Source organism: Megalobrama amblycephala, linkage group LG5 (assembly GCF_018812025.1).
Source record: "Megalobrama amblycephala isolate DHTTF-2021 linkage group LG5, ASM1881202v1, whole genome shotgun sequence".
Lineage (NCBI taxonomy): Eukaryota > Metazoa > Chordata > Actinopteri > Cypriniformes > Xenocyprididae > Megalobrama > Megalobrama amblycephala.
The window spans coordinates 38415848-38440459 of NC_063048.1; the positions used below are offsets into that span (position 1 = coordinate 38415848).

Here is a 24612-nt window from a genome sequence, read left to right on the forward strand (position 1 = left end):
TTGTTTTTGCTTAAAAACTCAATCCTGTTACTTTCAGTCCTGTTACTCGTATGAAAAATAACAGGAGTGAGTTAAGAGTAACAGGAGTGAGCAGAGTCCTCTGTTTTGTTGATTTAGTAATATGAATAGTTGATATAATACTATTCACCTGTATCATGAGTTTTACAATTGAAATTACTTAAATTGTAGACTTTTAGGATTAGTTTTACAGTGTAAATGCCATACTTGCTGGGAGCCAGTCCACCACAACCTGACTTAACCTTTTTATCTTTGTCTTTCTTATCTTTTGTAGACAATGGAGATAACCCATACTATGCAGTTGCCAGAAACACCCATTCATGGCATGCTGCAAGAGAAGGAGTGAAACACACCTGCAACCCTTTCATTTCCTTTTTGTCTTTCCTTTTCTCTCTCTCCCTCTCTCTCTCTCTTCTCCTCTCTCTCCTTCTTTCTCTTTCCACCTTCACTGTGAAGTACTACTAGCACACAGCACATCCCTTCAACACAGAAATCTCACTCACACACTCATTCCTGTTACCCAGTGTTAATTCCTGTTACAAAGTGCTCCTTCCTGTTACTAAATTTATTGATTTTTCTAAAAAATAAAGTTAAACCACTGTTTTTATCAGTTTTGTTTGGCCCATCATTTATACAACTGTTAAATAAATTAATTATTTAAAAAAAAAATGATATACTTGAGGCTTCTGTCTTCTTTTAAATGAAAAAAAAAAAAAAAAAAATAGTTTTGTTGTTTTTATTAAAATATACCTTGCCTTAATATAAAGTGATATTTTTTTTGTCACAGATATCAATTATTTGAACAAATAACCAACCATTTCTTTAAAATAAACACTTTCTTGAGGTGAATACAAAGGAATTAACTGACATGCTTTTAAACATGCTTTTAAACAACACATGAGTTTTGGTAACAGGACTGAGAAAATATGCATCCATCTTCTGCTTTGAAACCTTGTAAAAAATTAAATAAAGTTGCCTGAGATTGACCAATACACATTTTGAATAGTTAAATATGTGTAGTATTAGATTCAGTGTTGAAAAAATATAAAAAATAAAGATTTAATTTTGAAGAGTTTCAACAAGCAAATGTCACCCATTTGTCACAAGTACGACAAAACAGTGAATTGTGAGGCATAATTTATTGATTGTAAAAACTAGGATTTAGGATTCAGATCTTCAGGTTTGCAAACAGTGCAAGGTTTGTTCATCTTGTCAAAGGTGCTATTGAAGCAAAAACTAGATTAGTGTCATAAAATTTAAAAAACTTCAACTCTCCACACAATTAATTATGCATATAAAATGCGCAATCCAATCAATCACCCACCATATGCACAATAGCTAACAAGCCTCCATTATGCAAAATGTACCAAGTATGAAAATAAAGTTGCAGAATTTAAGTCAAAATTTGTGTATTGCTGTTGGGTCTCAGAAGTCTGTCGAGGATCCATGTTCTGTCTCATCTGGCTCATGAGTACAGGGTGAGATGCATCCACTACAAGAACAGAGTTATGCATTATGATTTTTATTAATCTTACTATGAATTCTGATGAATGAAATATTTGTATAAAAACATTACTTCATTTTCTCCCAGCATCATGTTTGGCCCCCAGCAGAGAGTCTCTTGAATGTTTCTGGTGATAATAATATTATGAGTTTACATACAGTGAGTGACAGCAATGATTAACATCAGTCATTCAGAGAAGAATGTCATGCATTACAGAGGTTAGGTGTGGATGCCATTCTGTCATTGCATTATCTTTTTGAAACATGCATCACAAATCATTTATGAAGTTAAATCCTAACTTATCTAAGACGTGTTATCTCAAGTGCTATTTTTAGGATTTATATTGTACACAATAATTGTGATCTGTACTGGCTGTCTAGAACATAATAGGCTATAGTTTCAGACTCACTGGCCATGCAGTCCATGCGCAGGACAAGAACAACAAAGTTTTCTAGTGTAATTTCACCACTGGAGTCACCATATCGGAGAGCCATGAGATTCAGCATACTGTCACTCAATATAAACCCTTGAGAAATCAAAAACATGTGCAGATTCATTCTATTGGTTTGTACATTAGGCGATTAAATGTTGTTGTAACATTTATGACTCTTTTAATAAAGTTACCTGCAACTTTAAGTGCATTTCTGAGTTCATTCAGAAACAGACTTCCAGTGCGTGACACATCCACACTATAGAAAATATCCTGAGAAACAGATCACAAAAGCAAATGCAATCTTATGTAATGTGTAATGTAGAAAAAATATAGACTACTGTATACTGAGTCACTATTAGCAAAAAATGTGTTGCATTTCCGATGGTTCTTTACCTTTAGAAAAACGGCTCTTTTCCACAAACGGAAGCATTCAAATTCACTGAGCCTTCCAGTGACACTGAGCTGTATTGTTGTGTTAAAGAGCATCATAAAACAACTTGTAAAAGGTGATCAATTAGATTTTTTGTTCCAGAATTCACAAATGGCAAATGACAAGCACAAGTGTCTGAAAGCCTTTTCTCCCTCTGATCCTTCATAGTAGAGGATACATCCATCAGAGCCACCATGCTCTTACACAAATCCAAGCTGAATCCTTTCGTTTTCTGTGAATGTCCTGAGAGATCAGACAAAAAACATGCAGAATCACAGATAAATGGAAGCAAAACAGTAATATGTGCTTTAAATTATAAGCTGATTGTGACTTTTCTCTGGAAGGATGAAACATCACCTGCATAAAGATTCTCATTCAGAAGTCTCTGAAGCTGCTCAGCGTCCACCTCTCCGTACTTACAGAAACAGACAATTATCAGAAAACAGATCAAAAACGTCCTGTTCAGTTTAAATATCTGGGTCTTTTTGTTACTTTTAGTTGCATTTTCAGTAAATATCTGATCATAATCATTCACATTCCCTCATAATCCAGAACTGTTGTACCTTATCTGCATATTGTAGAAAGAGCTGGAAGGAATCATCATTATCCCTGGGAATCAACTGAGAGAAATTGAGAAAATTTCAAAATACATATACTTTCAAAACACATATATGTGCAACATGTAAAAAAAAACAGCCCAAGCTGTGATATACCTTTGTTCTTGTTATGCCATATCCAGAAGAGTCTCTGAAGACACAAAATCAAAATCGCTGTAGCTTAATAAGCAGAGGCATCATAAACATGTTTGTTTGAGCATCATCTCAATCAGCCCATCACTTAATGTTAATAATGCGAAGGCTTACTCAATGACGGCTTCTGTCTTTGAATAGACTGTCAGAAGGAAGGATGAAGCTTCATTTGGCTTGAAAGTCGAAGGAACGATGAGGTAGTCGCCTGCTTTGAATCTGAAAAACTCCATGATTTCCCGAGCATTGATGTAGGATTCGTTTTTTCCAACGAGACGGGTGTTTCTGAAGAAAGAGGCAGGGAATTTTTCCCTTTGGTCCTTTAACTGGAGAAAAAGGAAAAATATTGATTATTTTTTATCTCTGCAAAACCCCAAATTCAACTAAATGTATCAGAAACATGTTCAATACGTACATGAGCTGGCACCTGCAAGAGTTACAGAAACAAATATAAATGTTCAAATACTCAATATCGTATTCAAGTGAAGAAGGTCTTTTGCAAACTTAAAATAGACATTACAAGTTTTCAAAATGCTTTTTTTACAAACCTCATAAATGTTAAAGCCAATATGAAAATTGGTTGCCAAGTGCCTGTTTCTCTTGTGAGATTTCTGAATGAGAGACACGAGGAGATTTGGAGAGCTTTCATCTCTTGGGTCTTCAACAGTCTGCTTTAGAGTCACACGAAACTGGGGATTTTTTGAAAAACTCTCTACGAATGCAAAAGAAAAAAATAGAGAGAATATGGTAATATATAGGCCTATTAAAGAAGCATCCTAACTCAGACTCCAATCGGTTTAACTTCTCTTAGGAAATATACATTTTTAAAGAAGTTTCTGTAATACTGTCAAGCTGCCATTAATCATGTAACCAATAATCAATATCTTGCTTAAAACGTGACATGCAATAAGTATCTACTTGAAAAAAAATCCCGGAATATCTGTCAACCAAATCTGACGTACTTCTCCAATTAACCTACCCACACTATATTATATCTGCTTGGGGCTATAGAGTGTATGGAGACATGGTTACATGAGAGAAAAAAATGCATTTCAATGCTTTGCGTTCTCCCAAGAAAGCTTAGCGAGCAAAAAAATTGTGAAAAAGTTTGCAAGTGAACACAAAAGCATTTCCCTGCCATCTCTTATTTTTCCATCACCAAAGCTTTTGCTTTGCTTTGCTTTTGTGCTGAATTTTAACTCCCTACCAAATTATTACCCCCTCGTTGAGGCCACTACCTGGTTACCCCATCCCCACACCTAGTTCTAAACCTAGGGGTCTCAGGAGGGTAGTAATCTGGAAGGGGTCGGACTTCAGCACAACACCGGGAATGATTCTTGCTGACCAGCAGCTGCCAGTATCTCTTGTTTCTTTTGATATGTTGAAAATGTATAAAGAACATGGAGAAAAAATATTTTAATGTGTTTCAGTTCAAACTTTCAGCAAAACTTGAGCAAAACTTTCACGAGCAAAAGCAAACTTTATCGGCGGAATGCAAAAGTTCTAGTAATAGAAACTTTTTCGTTCCTCCTAGAAAGTTTTGTGATCAAACACCAAAGTACTGAAATATGGTAATGGAATGGCAGCTGTCCGAAATTAAATGTGATGAGATAAAAAGAATGAATTAATGTCTTTTTATTGAGTTATATAATAAAATGCTGTAGCAATAGACTCTTTTAAGACAGTTCTTTTAAAGAATTGTTCAGAATACTAGCTAACTAGCGATCGTTTTGAATCAGTCTGATGAATCCTTTACTGAATGAACTCATACTAAATCCATCCAAGCTGTTTTTGAATGTGAATCTGACTCACTCTCTGAACTAAAGTTCTGTCATGACATGGTAATGGATATGACAATGTTGATATGGTTAATCTTGGCGGAATAGATCTGCTATGCTGCTGCTGTTATTGCTGCTGCTGTTTGTTTATTGCTGCTGCTATTGGTTATTGCTGCTGCTGTTGGTTATTGCTGCTGTTGCTGTTATTGCTGCTGCTGTTGTTATTACTGCTGCTGCTGTTGGTTATTGCTGCTGCTGCTGTTTGTTTATTGCTGCTGCTATTGGTTATTGCTGCTGCTGTTGTTATTACTGCTGCTGTTGGTTATTGCTGCTGTTGCTGTTATTGCTGCTGCTGTTGTTATTACTGCTGCTGTTGGTTATTGCTGCTGTTGCTGTTATTGCTGCTGCTGTTGTTATTGCTGCTGCTGCTATTGGTTATTGCTGCTGCTGTTGGTTATTGCTGCTGTTGCTGTTATTGCTGCTGCTGTTGTTATTACTGCTGCTGCTGTTGGTTATTGCTGCTGCTGCTGTTTGTTTATTGCTGCTGCTATTGGTTATTGCTGCTGCTGTTGTTATTACTGCTGCTGTTGGTTATTGCTGCTGTTGCTGTTATTGCTGCTGCTGTTGTTATTACTGCTGCTGCTGTTGGTTATTGCTGCGGTTGCTGTTATTGCTGCTGCTGTTGTTATTACTGCTGCTGCTGTTGGTTATTGCTGCTGTTGCTGTTATTGCTGCTGCTGCTGCTGCTGCTGCTGTTTGTTTATTGCTGCTGCTATTGGTTATTGCTGCTGCTGTTGTTATTACTGCTGCTGCTATTGCTGCTGCTATTGGTTATTGCTGCTGCTGTTATTACTGCTGCTGCTGTTGGTTATTGCTGCTGTTGCTGTTATTGCTGCTGCTGTTGGTTATTGCTGCTGCTGCTGCTGTTTGTTTATTGCTGCTGCTATTGGTTATTGCTGCTGCTGTTGTTATTACTGCTGCTGCTGTTGGTTATTGCTGCTGCTGCTGTTTGTTTATTGCTGCTGCTATTGGTTATTGCTGCTGCTGCTGTTATTACTGCTGCTGCTGTTGGTTATTGCTGCTGTTGCTGTTATTGCTGCTGCTGTTGGTTATTGCTGCTGTTGCTGTTATTGCTGCTGCTGCTGCTGTTGGCTATTGCTGCTGTTGCTATTGCTGCTGCTGTTATTACTGCTGCTGCTGCTGTTGGTTATTGCTGCTGTTGCTATTGCTGCTGCTGTTGTTTGTTTATTGCTGCTGCTATTGGTTATTGCTGCTGCTGCTGTTGTTATTACTGCTGCTGCTGCTGCTGCTGTTGGTTATTGCTGCTGTTGCTGTTATTGCTGCTGCTGCTGCTGCTGTTGGCTATTGCTGCTGTTGCTATTGCTGCTGCTGTTATTACTGCTGCTGCTGTTGGTTATTGCTGCTGCTGCTGTTGTTTGTTTATTGCTGCTGCTATTGGTTATTGCTGCTGCTGTTGTTATTACTGCTGCTGCTGTTGGTTATTGCTGCTGTTGCTGTTATTGCTGCTGCTGCTGTTTGTTTATTGCTGCTGCTATTGGTTATTGCTGCTGATGTTGTTATTACTGCTGCTGCTGCTGTTGGTTATTGCTGCTGTTGCTGTTATTGCTGCTGCTGCTGCTGTTTGTTTATTGCTGCTGCTGCTGCTATTGGTTATTGCTGCTGCTGTTGTTATTACTGCTGCTGCTGTTGTTATTACTGCTGCTGCTGTTGGTTATTGCTGCTGCTGCTGCTGTTGTTTGTTTATTGCTGCTGCTATTGGTTATTGCTGCTGCTGTTTGTTTATTGCTGCTGCTATTGGTTATTGCTGCTGCTGTTATTACTGCTGCTGTTGGTTATTGCTGCTGTTGCTGTTATTGCTGCTGCTGCTGCTGCTGCTGTTTGTTTATTGTTGCTGCTATTGGTTATTGCTGCTGCTGCTGGTTATTGCTGCTGCTGCTGCTATTGCTGCTGCTGCTGCTATTGCTGCTGCTGCTGTTTGTTTATTGCTGCTGCTATTGGTTATTGCTGCTGCTGTTATTACTGCTGCTGCTGTTGGTTATTGCTGCTGTTGCTGTTATTGCTGCTGCTGCTGTTGGTTATTGCTGCTGCTGCTGCTGTTGTTGTTATTGCTGCTGCTATTGGTTATTGCAGCTGTTCGTTATTGCTGCTGCTATTGGTTATTGCTGCTGCTGATGTTGTTATTACTGCAGCTGCTGCTGCTGTTGGTTATTGCTGCTGTTGCTATTGCTGCTGCTGTTTGTTTATTGCTGCTTCTATTGGTTATTGCTGCTGCTGTTATTACTGCTGCTGCTGTTGGTTATTGCTGCTGTTGCTGTTATTGCTGCTGCTGCTGTTGGTTATTGCTGCTGCTGCTGCTGTTGTTATTGCTGCTGCTATTGGTTATTGCAGCTGTTCGTTATTGCTGCTGCTATTGGTTATTGCTGCTGCTGATGTTGTTATTACTGCAGCTGCTGCTGCTGTTGGTTATTGCTGCTGTTGCTATTGCTGCTGCTGTTTGTTTATTGCTGCTGCTATTGGTTATTGCTGCTGCTGCTGCTGTTGTTATTACTGCTGTTGTTGGTTATTGCTGCTGTTGCTGTTATTGCTGCTGCTGCTGTTGGCTATTGCTGCTGTTGCTATTGCTGCTGCTGTTATTACTGCTGCTGCTGTTGGTTATTGCTGCTGTTGCTATTGCTGCTGCTGTTGTTTGTTTATTGCTGCTGCTATTGGTTATTGCTGCTGCTGCTGTTGTTATTACTGCTGCTGCTGCTGCTGTTGGTTATTGGTGCTGTTGCTGTTATTGCTGCTGCTGCTGCTGCTGCTGTTGGCTATTGCTGCTGTTGCTATTGCTGCTGCTGTTATTACTGCTGCTGATGTTGGTTATTGCTGCTGCTGCTGCTGTTGTTATTGCTGCTGCTGTTATTACTGCTGCTGATGTTGGTTATTGCTGCTGCTGCTGTTGTTTGTTTATTGCTGCTGCTATTGGTTATTGCTGCTGCTGTTGTTATTACTGCTGCTGCTGTTGGTTATTGCTGCTGTTGCTGTTATTGCTGCTGCTGCTGTTTGTTTATTGCTGCTGCTATTGGTTATTGCTGCTGATGTTGTTATTACTGCTGCTGCTGCTGCTGTTGGTTATTGCTGCTGTTGCTGTTATTGCTGCTGCTGCTGCTGCTGCTGTTTGTTTATTGCTGCTGCTGCTGCTATTGGTTATTGCTGCTGCTGTTGTTATTACTGCTGCTGCTGTTGGTTATTGCTGCTGCTGCTGTTTGTTTATTGCTGCTGCTATTGGTTATTGCTGCTGCTGTTGGTTTATTGCTGCTGCTGTTATTACTGCTGCTGTTGGTTATTGCTGCTGTTGCTGTTATTGCTGCTGCTGCTGCTGTTGTTTGTTTATTGTTGCTGCTATTGGTTATTGCTGCTGCTGCTGCTGCTGGTTATTGCTGCTGCTGCTGCTATTGCTGCTGCTGCTGCTGTTTGTTTATTGCTGCTGCTATTGGTTATTGCTGCTGCTGTTATTACTGCTGCTGCTGTTGGTTATTGCTGCTGTTGCTGTTGGTTATTGCTGCTGCTGCTGTTGGTTATTGCTGCTGCTGCTGCTGCTGTTGTTATTGCTGCTGCTATTGGTTATTGCAGCTGTTCGTTATTGCTGTTGCTTCTGTTATTACTGCTGCTGCTGCTGTTATTGTTGCTGCTGCTGTTGGCTATTGCTACTGTTGCTGCTATTGGTTATTGCTGCTGCTCCTGCTGTTATTGCTGCTGCTGTTTGTTTATTGCTGCTGTTGGTTATTGCTGCTGTTGGTTATTGCTGCTGTTCCTGCTGTTATTGCTGCTGCTGTTGTTTGTTTATTGCTGCTGCTATTGGTTATTGCTGCTGCTGTTGTTATTACTGCTGCTGTTGGTTATTGCTGCTGCTGCTGCTGCTGTTTGTTTATTGCTGCTGCTATTGGTTATTGCTGCTGCTGCTGTTGTTATTACTGCTGCTGTTGCTGTTATTGCTGCTGCTGCTGCTATTGTTGCTGCTGTTGGTTATTGCTGCTGCTGCAGAGCAAGTACAGGACTTGCTACATGACAGAACTGCCAGTACATACACGACACTCTGCTGTGAGCAAGTAAGACATGCTGCTGCCATACAATATAGCATACATGAACTACATGAATCTATAGAGGTGGAAATGGGGAAGGTGGAGAGTTTCTGAAAGCGTGCTACAACTTCTACAGCAAAGTATTTGGAGTTTGACCACGCGAGCTCATTGGCTACTGATATAGCAGGGACCAATCAGCTGTGCCCTATAGAGAACGATGTGATTGCAAGCAGATTTCAAGTTAATGACCTGCACCATCTAGAATTTCATGACAGAACTTTGTATTTATCATTACTTCCAGTGATGTCTGTCTCAAAATAAAGCATTTTTTTTTTACTTTCAACACTGTTGTCAACCAATCAAAACCAACATTTCAACAAAGACATACACAAATTAATTCTCAGTCCTGGTCCTACACTGGCCCTACATTCTGACATGATTTGCATCATTATGCTTAACAAGATAGTAGTAGTCATAGTCATAATAAAAATAGCTGTCGTAAGAATAATATGAGTTAGTTTACCTAGGTCATTTAAACAACCACCAGCTGTTGTTCCAGTCACCCACTGGCCTTTGTGCACTTCAATTTTCCAGGATGAAGAATGAGATCCAGCAAGAACGTTCACATCCGAGCAACAAATATCCAAATCTGAAAAATTCTTGCAGAAATCCTCCATTGACATCCTGCAGAGACAGAATACTGGCTATAAAATAGTGATATGGAACTGTGGTTGTGGAATATACTAAATAAAATTAAGAGATAAAAACACTGATTTAAAATAACTTTAAAGACAAACATTTGGCCCTTTGTATACTGTACATAGTTCTGCTCACCAGAATTCTCCATTGTCGAGCACAACTTTGTATTTTTGGTCCTCAGGACGTACAAGTTCCCACAAAGGGGATCTAAAGAGACCAGATTAACAAGATATCAGACACCTAATTGATGTAGAGATATGTAGGAATTATATAGAAATGTGGGTCACCTGTCGCTCCAGTCCCTGTTCCACTCTCCTTGACCCCAAGGGTTAAAGATCCTCACCAGCTTCACTGGACGACCTCTACATACAACCTGTGAGTGAACATCTCATAAGATCACAGGAAAAAGCTTAACTTACTGATACTAAACGCTTCAAAACTTGTTGTCTAATATATCTGGCATGGTACAGTATGTTATGAATATTGTTTGCTTTTTGAGGAATTGCTTTTGCTCCTCTTATGTAAGTCGCTTTGGATAGAAGCGTCTGCTAAATGCAAAATTAATGTAAAACTGTAAACCACATTAGTCTGAATTAGTCTTACATAAGAAGTATATAAGAAGTTCTCACCTCTGCTACTCCTGTGACCGCGTACGCATGCATTTCCACAAGGCCATTGGGTAACACATTATTTTGCAGCAGACCTGCTTGCTAAAAGGAACAAAGTGATTTTAGGACTTCATGTGATCATGACTATTCTTTGTTGCAGGTGGGTCGCTGGTCTGTTCTCAATGCAGGATATCAAAAGCTATGACATTTCTAGTTATTACATTCAAGCATATATATATTTTTAAACAAATATAATAACTGGTTACTTAATTTGCTTCTGTGATTATCAACAATCAATTCTGTTGACTTTGATATTGTTAGTATTTTTAAGGAGACTGTTGACACATTCAGCTTCTGTCTTCTGAAAATCTAAGGTTATAGCGACACTTAGCGGTCAAGAGTAGAAATTACAAGAGTAGAAGTTGCCCTCATCACTCAGAAAATATGAATACAACTATTTTAAGTAGCATAAATATGTCCCAGACTACACTGAATAATTGTTTACTTGCAGCGAGCATGATAATAATAATAATAATAATAATAATAAAGTATATATATATTTTTTAAAATTGCTTTATAATAGGATAATATTAAAGGCTCAATCTTTACCCCTCCAGGAGTGCCACATCCCATCAGGGATTCTGATTGGCTGGCTCGTCTCATGGTGTCCCACAGCTTGTCTGATGCTTCACTCAGTTTAATGGTCATGTGTGGTCCACCAGTGAAGTCCATGATAGCTTCTGATATGTTTCCTGCATCCATATCCGCATAAGAGCCGCACACTCTGGAAAAGTTAAAGACAATGATCAAGACACCATTTCCATAAGTATTTTTCCCATTTATTATTTCTGTGCATTTTAAAAAAAATAAGACTTCTGATCCATGAATCAAACTAACCAGATCTGATGGACATATTACAATATTTGAAGCAGAAAGTATATGATAATCACATTGAAGATTGTTTATTTAAATTATTTATGAGTGAAGAACTGCTCAACCCATGAAGCAATAAATTATAGTACAATATAAAACAGTCTGTTATTAAACTGAAACATACTTAGCATAAGCTTTCTCTAACAAAGCAGGCCAGAATTCATTTGGCGTTTTAGACCGAACAAAAATGAGTTGGCCGTCAATAGTTGGTAGTTTGTCATCGACAACCACATCCACCCATGATCCAAATCTCCAGAACTGAAAACAAAAGATGAGAGATTAGTTATTATTAAACATATAAAAGCTTCAATTCTTAAAGGAATTGTTCAGCCAAAAATGGTTTCCACATTTACCTTAAAGTGAAATATTCCTGCATAATCCACAGAGAAATTTTGATCATCCTGGATAACCTGCTTCATAATTCGTTTTTGAAATGTAAGAGCTCCAACCGATGCCAGAAACCAGCAGTTGCCTTCACACACACACACACACACACACACACACACACACACACACACACACACACACACACACACAATTGTTTCACTAGTCGGTTGTCATCTTCTATCAAAAACACTAGAACTCCATAAAGTGGAAAAAAGCTGCATATTCTGTATTTGTTTTCATTGCTTTTTTTTTTTTTTTTTTTATCTCTCCACTTCAAGTAACTTTTTCATTTGACCTAATGACTCATTTAGTTTGAAGTTTAACTTCTATTCGCCTCAAAATGTGTTTTGCACTTTCTGTTTATATTCACTATATTCACACTGCATTCATCTATTATATATTGTACACACCTGTTTGATTGATTTATTGCTCTATTGCACTGACGCTTTATCTATTAACTGGTTGAGAACTGCGACCTTTGAAATTTTTACCATCTCTAAATGATAATATGTTTCGGTTTTACTTTAGCTCATTGCGTTGATGTGTTTATGATTTATTTTTCAAATGCACATTTTTTGATTAGCTTCAAGGATGTACTGTAAGCGTGGTGTGGACATTGCTGTTATTTATATTAAATGGCACATAATTGTGTATGACCCTCATCAAATCTACACTTGTAGCTTTTAATCACATAATATGTATTTTGTACAGCACAGCAGACTTACCTAATCTACCCTGAATGAAGTCAAACCTTGAAGTTCCTTGAACAATGTAAACAGGGTTTGGCACCAGTTCCTGAAGGAAACAAATGATTTATTTCACATTTTACAGCAGATCACACACAATCACAAGGGTGCAAATCACTATCAAGTAACAACAGTAGACCAACCTAATCAAGCTCTTCTGAAAATGCCATAGAATAAACTACAGTAAACAGTAAAGCATGCATGACTTTGCAGTTCATTTGTTGTGGACAGTAGACTTTACTACCACACACGCCTTAAAGTCAACATGACCTAGGCATCATGCCGGTCAATGAAAACCTTCATAATTTGCATTAGCATTCACATTTATGTAAGACTATTATGATCAGCAGGTTAATTTCTGAGAGTTTCTGCTATTTAATCAGCTGAATGAATTGTGTTTGTGTCAGCAGATGCTCACGTACATGTGGTCGTTTCCACACTACTCTCCAGAGCTCTTCACTCTTCAGAGGACCAAAACCAATTGATTTCATCTCTGGAGGGAACAAGTTGTCTATAAACCTCAGTTTTTCCTTTAGGCAGAACTGCTTGAGCCAGTGGAAGTCCTGATCCAGGAAGCTTTCTGGTTTGTCGGGAGTTCCCAGTCCATCTTTGACATTACGCTCTGACAAAATGTTTAAACACACACCAGGTGCTGGCATTGTGGATCAGATCTGTTGAACAGAAAGCAGCAACAAACCTGTTTACTTAGTTTTTACAGTTCAATTGACTAGATTTAGATTAGATCAACCTTTATTGAACCTTTTTAAAAAAAAAAAAAAAATGCATGACGGAACTAAAACTATTTCATTTGCATGTCAGTTTCTTTCTCATGCATGAATATTCCATGTCAAAACTGATAATGATAAATGATAACAACATGACATGATTAAAAACATACCTTTTGTCTCTTACTGTGGCTGGAAGATTATTCTGTCCTTTCCTAAGCAAAGAGCAAGAGGAAAACTGAGGAGAAGCCTTTTAAAGTCAGACTCCGCCTGCTCTTCCAGGTGTTGTGCAACTTTATGGCTCTCAGGTCAATATTTAAATATGCAAATGTCATGGTATGTAATGAGTCAAGTCTTTTACTGTGGAAGGATTCAGTCCAAAACTCACTGATAGTTCACCTTTCATCATTGAACTATGCCTTTAAATGTCCAAAACATACTTTATAAGCATAATGACACTGTAAATGCGGAGATATAATTATTGATTTTAATGGTTGTAAAAATCATAGTGCACAGAGCATAAGGTTTGCAAACAATGTGAGGTTTATCCATCTTGTCAAAAGGTGTGATTCAAGTTCAAAAGCCAAACTAGATTAGTGTCACAATGAAATCAAAATGGAATTAGTATATGAAATATTGCAGTGTTTATTATACAGTAAATGACTTATCTGTGCACATCATTGTTTTAAATTCATGTTCCTTGTAATCTTGAATCAGAATAACTTCCCCTCACTCTTGTGGCAACATCTCTTCTCTGGTGACGAGGGCGGGGCAACCTGTCACTCACATAAGATCCACCAATAGCAAACTACAACCATCCAATCAACTCCCCACAGACAAAATCAAGCCCCGCCCTACATGTGTTCTTGTTCCGGAAGCCGTTTCACTCTGATATACAGATATACATCAAAATAGAGAAGAAAAGACTAGTGCAACTTCTGGTTCCATCTGTTGCCATCGGAGCTTGGTGTGGAATTAGTTTATTAAATATTGCAGTGTTTATTATACAGTAAATGACTTATCTGTGCACATCATTGTTTTAAATTCATGTTCCTTGTAATCTTGAATCAGAATAACTTCCCCTCACTCTTGTGGTAACATCTCTTCTCTGATGATGAGGGCGGGGCAACCTGTCACTCACATGAGATCCACCAATAGAAAACCACAACCATCCAATCAACTCCCCACAGACAAAATCAAGCCCCGCCCTACATGTGTTCTTGTTCCAGAAGCCGTTTCACTCGGATATACAGATAGCATACATCATAATAGAAAAGAGTAGTGCAACTTCTGTTTGATGCCGACTTTAAACTATCTCAACTTTCCACACAATTAATTCTATATGTAAAGGTGCAATGTGTAAATTTTAGGAGTATCTATTGACAGAAATGCAATATAATATACATAACTATGTTTTCAGTGGTGTATAAAGACCTCCATGTTAAGTCGCCATTTTACGCCGGCATGTTTCTACAGTAGCCCTAAACGGACAAACTGCTCTCGCACAAACCGATCGTTTCGTGTCTTAGGACATCAATGTGTCGTCACGAGCCGCAGGGTTTAATTTGGATTTGTCTGTGCATGTTTTTTTATTCTCATAGATGGTGTTACCGTTTCAATGCATTATACAACTGACAGACGGCAACGGTTGGAGTTAAAAATCATCATTTGTGTTCTACTGAAGAAACAAAGTCACCTACATCTTGGATGCCCTGGGGGTAAGCAGATAAACATCAAATTTTCATTTTTGGGTGAACTATCCCTTTAACAAGCCCCCATTATGCAAAATGTATCAAGTATGAAAATAAAGTTGCAGAATTTAAGTCTTAGATTTGTGTATTTTATAGCTGTATGGGTCTGAGAAGTCTGCCGAGGATCCATGTTCTGTCTCATCTGGCTCATGAGTACAGGGTGAGATGCATCCACTACAAGAACAGAGTTACAAATTATGATTTTTATTAATCTTACTATGAATTCTGATGAATGAAATATTTGCATAAAAACATTACTTCATTTTCTCCCAGCATCATGTTTGGCCCCCCAGCAGAGAGTCTCTTGAATGTTTCTGGTGATAATAATATTATGAGTTTACATACAGTGAGTGACAGCAATGATTAACATCAATCATCCAGACAACAATATCATGCACTACAGAGGTTAGGTGTGGATGTTATGCTGTCATTGCATTATCTTGAAAATAATGCATCTATGAAAAATCCATAACTTATTAAATTAATTTATTTCTTATCTTATACCCCCCCCCCCCCCCCCTTCTTTAGGCACCTTGTTGTGTTCAATCCAATATTTTCTTATTAATTAGTTTAAATACCTATTACCAAGTTTTAAGACCATTTAACTTTTATATCTTTAACCCAAAAAGTCTGTCCTCATTTATTCACCCTCAAGTTGTTTTAAACCTTCCTTTCTTTTGTTGGGCACAAAACAAGATATTTTGAAGAATAGTATGAAAAAAAAAAAAATACTTTGAAAGCCAATGGGGATCAGAAACTCTTAGTTACCCACATTCTTCAAAATATTTTCTTTTGTGCCCAACAGAAGAAAGAAACTCATACAGGTTTAGGACAACTTGAAGGTGAGTAAATGATGACAGAATTTTTATTTTTGGGTGAACTATCCCTTTAAGGGAACATTCCATTTTTGCAAACATTATGGGAATGTTACTTTTGAATGTTCCCTGAACGTTCTAAAACAAGTAGCAACATTTAAAAAACATTAAACAAATGTCCAACTAAAGTTTCAGACTCACTGGCCATGCCGTCCATGCGCAGTACGAGGACAACAAAGTTTTCTAGAGTAATTTCACCGCTGGAGTCACCATATCGGAGAGCCATGAGATTCAGCATACTGTCACTCAATATAAACCCTTGAGAAATCAAACATATTAGCAAGTTCATTCTGATGGTTTGTATGATAGGTAAATATATGGTGCTGGAACATCATTACATTATATGACAGTATATGAAAGTATATGACTTTAAGATCAGTTGAGAACATGAACAGTTGAAGTCAGTCTTAAGAGAAAATAAAGTTACCTGTAAATTTAAGAGCATTTTGGAGTTCATTCAGGGACAGACTTCCAGTGTGAGAAACATCCATGTCATAGAAAATATTCTGAGAAACAGACCAGAGAACAGAGCAATTGCAACCAATAATGTAGAAAATTTAATGAGAAAATTATTTAGAAATTTGTGGATCATTACCTTTAGAAAAATGGCTCTTTTCCACAAACGGAGGCATTCAAATTCACTGAGCGTTCCAGTGACACTGAGCTGTATTGTTGTGTTAAAGAGCATCATGAAACAGTGAAATGTGATAAATTAGATTTTTTGTTCCAGAATTCACAAATGGCAAATGACAAGCACAAGTGTCTGAAAGCCTTTTCTCCCTCTGATCCTTCATAGTAGAGGATACATCCATCAGAGCCACCATGCTCTTACACAAATCCAAGCTGAATCCTTTCGTTTTCTGTGAATGTCCTGAGAGATCAGACAAAAAACATGCAGAATCACAGATAAATGGAAGCAAAACAGGAATATGTGCTTTAAATTATAAGCTGATTGTGACTTTTCTCTGGAAGGATGAAACATCACCTGCATAAAGATTCTCATTCAGAAGTCTCTGAAGCTGCTCAGCGTCCACCTCTCCGTACTTACAGAAACAGACAATTATCAGATAACAGATCAAAAAATTTTCAGTAAATATCATAATCATTCACATTCTCTCATAATCCAGAACTGCTGTACCTTATCTGCATATTGTAGAAAGAGCTGGAAGGAATCATCATTATCCCTGGGAATCATCTGAGAGAAATATTTATACTTTCAGAACACATATATGTACAACACACACATATACACACACACACACACAAATATATGATATACCTTTGTTCTTATCATGCCATATCCAGAAGAGTCTCTGAAGACACAAAATCAAAATCTTTGTAGTCCAACATTACATTATATTAGACTACTAAAAACTTTAAAACAGCTGTGTGTGATTTTATTTTCAAATGGTTTCTCGCTTCCCAGTTTAATAAGCAGAGGCATCATAAACATGTTTGTTTGAGCATCATCTCAATCAGCCCATCACTTAATGTTAATAATGCGAAGGCTTACTCAATGACGGCTTCTGTCTTTGAATAGACTGTCAGAAGGAAGGATGAAGCTTCATTTGGCTGGAAAGTCGAAGGAACGATGAGGTAGTCGCCTGCTTTGAATCTGAAAAACTCCATGATTTCCCGAGCATTGATGTAGGATTTGGTTTTTCCAACAGGATTGGTTTTGAAGAAAGAGCCAGGGAATTTTTCCTTTCGGTCCTTTAACTGGTGAATAAGCAAAAACATTCATTCATTGTCCTTGCAAAACAAACTCAAAATTCAACTAAATGTATCAGGAACATGGTCAATACGTACATGAGCTGGCACCTGCAAGAGTTACAGAAAACAAATATAAACGTTCAAATACTCAGTATTATATTCAAATGAAGTTCTTTTGCAAACTTAAAATAGACATTACAAGTTTTTAAAATGCTTTTTTACAAACCTTATAAATTTTAAAGCCAATATGGAAATTGGTTGCCAAGTGCCTGTTTCTCTTGTGAGATTTCTGAATGAGAGACACGAGGAGATTTGGAGAGCTTTCATCTCTTGGGTCTTCAACAGTCTGCTTTAGAGTCACACGAAACTGGGGATTTTTTGAAAAACTCTCTACGAATGCAAAAAAAAGGAGACACTTCTGAATCTGTTCACCAGGCTAAGATATTTCAACAAAGACAAAGCTGTAATATAAACACTATGTTAGTGCAATTGCTGTTTGTAAAATGCTTAAACAGTATCAGTAAAAATAGTTGTAGTACGTATAATATAATAATATAGCTGCGAGCAGCAATTATCGGGGGGTTCAATTGCTTTAAGGCCTTTAAGCACATGTGTAAAAAAGTATTGTGATTCATTCAACAAGCCCGTAACAAACTAGATCAGAGGTGTAAATGACCACTTACAGCCAATACAGGCACTTTACTAAGGAGGAAATATATGTTTTTTAATGCTTTTTAACTGTTATAGCACCAGTTATCGTCCTAACTCCATAAAAGTCTGCATGCTTGTTTAGAGCCATATGTCACATGTGCTCACCTAGTTTTGTGACGTTCTGAGTTTACGTTTAGGCTTATTTGTACATTTGACCACGCCCATTTTCTAAATGACCCTGTTTTAGCTACCAAAAGGGTAAAGTTCAACATTTTCTTTTTATAATTATTGACCTAGAGAGTCCAGTACTGCATTGGAGTATTTTAAGATCCTTCTTTTTGCATACAAAGCATTGCACAACTTGGCCCCGGATTATATTTCTGATTTTATTAAGCCATACACAGTTGTTAGGTCATTAAGATCTTGTGATCAGTTACTTTTATCTGTCCCTCGTTCTCGTTGCAAATCAAAAGATGATTGAGCTTTCTCTGTAGCCGCCCCAAAGCTCTGGAACTGTCTACCTTTGTGTATCAGGGCCTCTCCATCACTGGATGTTTTTAAAACCAGTTTAAAGACTTATTTTTACTCTTTAACATTCGAGTGATGCTGTGCATGACACCAACTATAGAAAAAATAACTTGACTTGACTTGATTGGATTTATTGAGGTTGAGCGAAAAACTTAGGACTAGTAAAAGTAGGTTTTTTTTTTACATAACCGCAAATATTTAATGAACAATTTGATTGACAGCAGTGGTTCTTGAGGCAAAGTTGTTCAGCATGAGGAGATCTATTAAATGATATGAATATTGTGTGTATGTGTGAAACTCTCATAAATGCGTAAAACTATTTGTTGCCACCTAGAGGCCGATTTCTTTCAAAAATTCTCACAGGCCTCTAGGGCCTTGAGTCAAACAGGCCAAGTAAGTTTCATTCCGATCGACCTCCGTTAACCCTGTCTGATAGCTGCTCAAACTTCATTGGCCAATGGTGGACGCATTTATCGAGATACGCGAATGTCCTCAAAGGCAGTCTTGGCACCTTGGACAAAGATATTGCATGCCAATTTTCAAGTCAGTCAGACAGGGTTTGCATAGCAATAATAGCCATTTTTAAGATTTTTTCCAGTTATAGCACCAACAAGTGGCAAGTCGCCACATTTTTTTTTTTTTTTTTTTTTCATGTGACCAAAGATTGAGCCCATACACACGTGTTCCAAGTTTGGTGAAAATATCTCATTCCATTCATGAGTTATAGCCATTTTTGTAAAAGTGGCTCTGCCCACTTCAAACGTTTTGGTGGCCCTTAGAGACCATTCATCAAAATTTAAACTTTTTTTTGATAATTATTGACAATCAGGCTCCAGAGAATCTTGCTGCTCTGGTTTTTGAGCCAAAAACCGTTCTCAAAAGTAGGTTTTTCAAAATATCCAAAATACCCCAAATTCAAGGATTCCAACGATATAGCCCAAAGTACGCTTAACGGTTTAGGAGTAATGAGCGATTTCATATTTCACTGCTGTGGTGCCCCCCTCAGGTCGATCGGGGCGAGCCTTGGTGAAGTTGTAGACAGTGTGAGTACTACCAGCCCTCAAAGTTTCAAGTCTCTATGACTTATGGTTTGGATCCTTGGAAAATGTAACAATTACAACAGGGTTTCAGCGCTACACGCTTGAACCCCTAATGAGTTAGTTTACCTAGGTCATTTGAACAACCGCCAGCTGTTGTTCCAATCACCCACTGGCCTTTGTGCACTTCAGTTTTCCAGGCTGAAGAGTAAGATCCAGCAAGAAAGTTCACATCCGAACAACATATATCCAAATCTGAAAAGTTCCTGCAGAAATCCTCCATTGACATCCTGCAGAGACAGAAAACTGGCTATAAAATAATGTGCAATTACATAGAGTACATATATAAAAAGCAAGAGATATAAAGCATTGATATTAAAAACATTCTTAGTTCTGCTCACCAGAATTCTCCATTGTCGAGCACAACGTTGTATTTTTGGTCCTCGGGACGTACAAATTCCCACAAAGGGGATCTAAAGAGACCAGATTAACAAGATATCAGATGCCTAATTGATGTAGAGATATGTAGGAATATAGAAATGTGGGTCACCTGTCGCTCCAGTCCCTGTTCCACTCTCCTTGACCCCAAGGGTTAAAGATCCTCACCAGCTTCACTGGACGACCTCTACATACAACCTGTGATACTGTATTTATCAGCTTACTGATACTAAACACTTTGAAACTGCAAGATGCAACAGAATGTTTTATAAGAAGTTCTCACCTCTGCAACTCCTGTGACCGCGTACGCATGCATTTCCACAAGGCCATTGGGTAACACATTATTTTGCAGCAGACCTGCTTGCTAAAAGGAACAAAATGATTTTATGACTTCTGTAGGCCTATGAATTGTACATTACATATTGTATGACTGCTTCTTTACAGGTAGGTGTCATGATCACTAGTGGGAGTGCCCTATTCGGCCACTAGAGGGCACTCCAACCCGGACTCTTGTTTTCTTTTGGACTTGATTTCCCATAACACACTTCCCGGACTCATTATCCTGTTTCATTGCACCCAGCTGTTTTGTGTTAATTCATTAGTGTCTGTCTATTTATTCCTGGGTTGTTTCTGCTTTTGTTATGGTGTTTTCATGTATAGTTTCTGGTTTTTATGTTTTGGTTTTCCTTGTGTTTTTTCTCGTTTTTGTATGGACTGTTTCTGTGGATTTTGACCCTTGCCTGTTGGATTACGTTTCTGGATTACCCCATTAAAGCTGCACATGGATCTAACCTTCTCGTCTCTGTGCTATACATGACAGTAGGTCACTAGTCTGTTCTGAATGCAGAAAAAACGATGCTAAATGCAAATAATAAAATACAACTATTTAATAGTTGGAACAGCAAAAGGCTTAACTACTTTTTAAAGGCAGGATAAAAATCTTGTGGTTGAAAGTGTGCAACCAATCAAACAGGTGCAAGTTCATCTGTCGGTATAAGCAAGTATTGCATTTCTGGTTATTAAATGTTACTTTGAAATGTATTCATTTGAGTCTAATTTTAAAAATGCTAATTCTAAACTAATTTTAAAGTCCGCAGAAGACTTCTTTCCAACAGTCAAAGCGGCGTTACATCATAAAAGTGCGGATTAATAGGAAGACCGCGAGTATTTAGGGAGCCATTTGGGACGGGGCCTAACTTGCAGCCTTCCATTTGAGAAGCACCCTAGAAGCTTTAACGCGTTCACCTTCCATTTAATGAAAGTCTAAGGTTAGAGTGACACTTAGCGATTAAAAGTAGCAATTACTTTTGCTACAGCTGTGAAAGTACACCCTGTCAAGTAAACAAAAATACCACAAAGACTACAGGTTCAGGATCACAGTCTTTACCCCTCCAGGAGTGCCACATCCCATCAGGGATTCTGATTGGCTGGCTCGTCTCATGGCGTCCCACAGCTTGTCTGATGCTTCACTCAGTTTAATGGTCATGTGTGGTCCACCAGTGAAGTCCATGATAGCTTCTGATATGCTTCCTGCGTCCATATCCGCATAAGAGCCACACACTCTGGAAAAGATATAGACAATGTTCAAGACACAATTTCCAGAATATAAAACAGTCTTTTATTAAACTGAAACATACTTAGCATAAGCTTTCTCTAACAAAGCAGGCCAGAATTCATTTGGTCTTTTAGACCGAACAAAGATGAGTTGGCCGTCAATAGTTGGTAGTTTGTCATCGACAACCACATCCACCCATGATCCAAATCTCCAGAACTGAAAACAAAACATGTTAGAGGTTAAGCTATTATTAAACATATACAGAAGCTTCAATTCTTAAAGGAATTGTTCAGCCAAAAATGGTTTCGACATTTACCTTAAAGTGAAATATTCCTGCATAATCCACAGAGAAATTTTGATCATCCTGGATAACCTGCTTCATAATTCGTTTTTGAGAATGTAAGAGCTCCAACCGATGCCAGAAACCAGCAGTTACCTTCACACACACACACACACACACACACACACACACACACACACACACACACACACACACACACACACACACATTTTAACTGTTCACTAGAAAATGTAGCCTACAAATGCAGAGCTCTTTTTTTACATTTAAATAGTGAAAAATGTTGATATTAAGTGTAATTATTACAATAAATCACATGCATTGATCAGTTTCAATTAATAACAAACTGTAGCCTATGTGTTAAACCATTAAACCGCTGGAAATGTCATCAAGCTGGGAATCACATCTGATGATGAATTAACAGCCCATCAACCTTTCCTGAAATGAATTCATTTTCTCATTTTTACGATATGGTTAATGTCACGGTGCATAACAGCAGTTCCATGTCTAAATGCTGAAGGTCTTTCATTATGTGTTTTATAGGACATTAACCTTTTACACTGTGAGAATGACAAACATTCTTCTTTACAAGCCATTTATGAAACATAATAAAGTATCTCTGAATGTCTGAGCATCACTTCATCTCATATTTGTCTATGTGAGAATCATTCATTCCTGCTCTGCCCTTCAGGTGTGAGTGCTGTTCTGTGTGTGTGAATATGACTTCTCTTATTAATTTATCGGTCACATGCTCAACAGAATGAAAGTAAAATATTTTTCCAGTGTAAATGAAGCCGTTATTCACAGCTCGTTCTCAACCATTATATATATGTGTGTGTGTGTGTGTGTGTGTGTGTGTGTGTGTGTGTAAATAATTATTTATATACAGTATATACATAAATTTATTAACATGTATGTGCACTATTATGATTAAGTTATGAATATAAATGTTTTTATAAATTATATAGTATATATATGCATATATTCATGAATAAATAATAATATTATGAAGTAATATTATATATGGATAATAAATTATTTATTAATTTATTAACATGTATACATCTTATTATGATTCATTAATTTATTATATATAATATATACACTTTCATAAATTATATACTCTATATATGTATATATTCATAAATAAATAATCACAATAATATATATATATATATATATATGTTTTTTTTTGTATTTTAACATATATTATTATGATTAATTATATACATTTTAAATAAAAAATACATACAGTATAAATTTATAAAAGCATATATATTACATAATAAATTAATATATATATATATATAATGATTAATTATTGATCATATATTTTTTAAAATTTAACATGTATATTATTAATTAATATATTATAGGTAATTTTTTATTGAACATGTATATTATTATGATTAATTATATACATGTTAAAAACTATATACAGTATATAATTTATAAAAGCATATATATATCTATCTATATATATATATATATATATATATATATATATATATATATATATATATATGCCATATACATATATATATATTTTTATTTAATTTATATATTAATATGCTTTTTTAATTATATACTATATATATATGCATATATTTGTAAATAAATAAATAATGAATCATAATAATATACATGTTAAATTAAAAATATTTTTATCATATATATATATATATATATATATATATATATATATATATATATATACAGAATTAAAAGGAAATAAGAAGTATTTACAATGATACGTAGCTAGAATATTTTATCACTATGTCTCTGATCTGTGGTTTGGCGGTTATCTTCGGCAATTAGTCCCTGCTGCTAAATACTGTAACTACACAATTCTTCCCCATTCAGCCTTAAAACCAGCACATCCTTATGTAACTGCTATTAAGATGAATGGGAATGCTAATTGATATTGCTCTCCAGGTATCCATCAAAAGCCGTGGATATGTAACAGTATCACCAGCTCTCTTAAACAAACCTATCTACGAACCAAAATATGTAATATATAATCTCAAAATCCTCACAGATTTTCTTGCCCGAGGACCTGGTCAAATAAATACATGCAGCAGAAATGAAAGCGCCACTGTTGCCGTGAGGAAGAGTGTCACTTGAGCAATAACAAGAGCTCGTTTGCATATCCTTGTTCTGGAGTCATTAATACTGCACTTTAATTTCTTCATCATTACTCTGTTCCTGGAGGTCTGAAATAATGGGTGTTCGAAGACTCGCTCTTTAATTGAAATTGCATAATAATGTTTTCCGTGGAGGGCCATTTTTACATTTCTCTTATTTCCCAGTGCCGCTGACCTCTCAGAAATCACACACGCACACACTTGTTGAACACGACCAGGCTTCTTTTAAAATCCTACCATTAGATGCCATATTTCACAGGCATGCCATACAGTAATTGCCAATGATGTTGAAATCAGCAGAAAGCTCATAACTTTCATTGCCTGAGACTGGATTTGATTGAAAAGATGAATATGACCATATTAGCTGGAGGCTGGATTTGATGAAAGCAGCAGGTCGCCACTAGGGGGTGTCCAACTTAATTTCACTTTAATCTAAGTATTTAAAGACCCTGGCAAATCAAAATTGGAATTTTGTGTCATTTAGTCCATGCATATTATCATTGAGACCATATGTATGCTAGAGTACTCCTGTG

General features: G+C 37.1%; 2 protein-coding genes across 2 annotated transcripts; both read right to left on the minus strand.

Annotated features, from left to right (window-relative positions):
- Window positions 1-1138: 1138 nt before the first annotated feature.
- Window positions 1139-13490, minus strand: zgc:136872 (uncharacterized protein LOC678524 homolog). Its single transcript, XM_048192217.1, has 22 exons — window positions 13263-13490; window positions 12787-13035; window positions 12344-12413; window positions 11585-11703; window positions 11356-11489; window positions 10908-11082; window positions 10320-10400; window positions 9978-10063; window positions 9826-9897; window positions 9515-9675; window positions 3680-3843; window positions 3547-3558; window positions 3249-3457; window positions 3099-3132; window positions 2949-3005; window positions 2743-2800; window positions 2564-2628; window positions 2349-2417; window positions 2147-2225; window positions 1932-2048; window positions 1595-1649; window positions 1139-1510 (listed from the first exon to the last, which is right to left on the minus strand). The coding sequence occupies exons 2-21, from the start codon at window positions 13021-13023 to the stop codon at window positions 1612-1614; spliced, it is 2037 nt and encodes a 678-aa protein (XP_048048174.1). The 5' UTR covers window positions 13024-13035; window positions 13263-13490; the 3' UTR covers window positions 1139-1510; window positions 1595-1611.
- A 1108-nt stretch (window positions 13491-14598) lies between these two features.
- On the minus strand, window positions 14599-24329 carry LOC125268180 (calpain-14-like). The gene is given in 21 exon segments (XM_048190270.1): window positions 14599-15014; window positions 15099-15154; window positions 15857-15973; window positions 16143-16221; window positions 16311-16379; window positions 16522-16586; window positions 16701-16758; window positions 16854-16910; window positions 16995-17028; window positions 17229-17434; window positions 17525-17536; window positions 17655-17818; window positions 19774-19934; window positions 20046-20117; window positions 20195-20280; window positions 20366-20446; window positions 21470-21644; window positions 21720-21853; window positions 21954-22031; window positions 22033-22073; window positions 24317-24329. Coding segments are annotated over 21 exon segments (1785 nt in total). The 3' UTR covers window positions 14599-14987.
- Window positions 24330-24612: the final 283 nt, after the last annotated feature.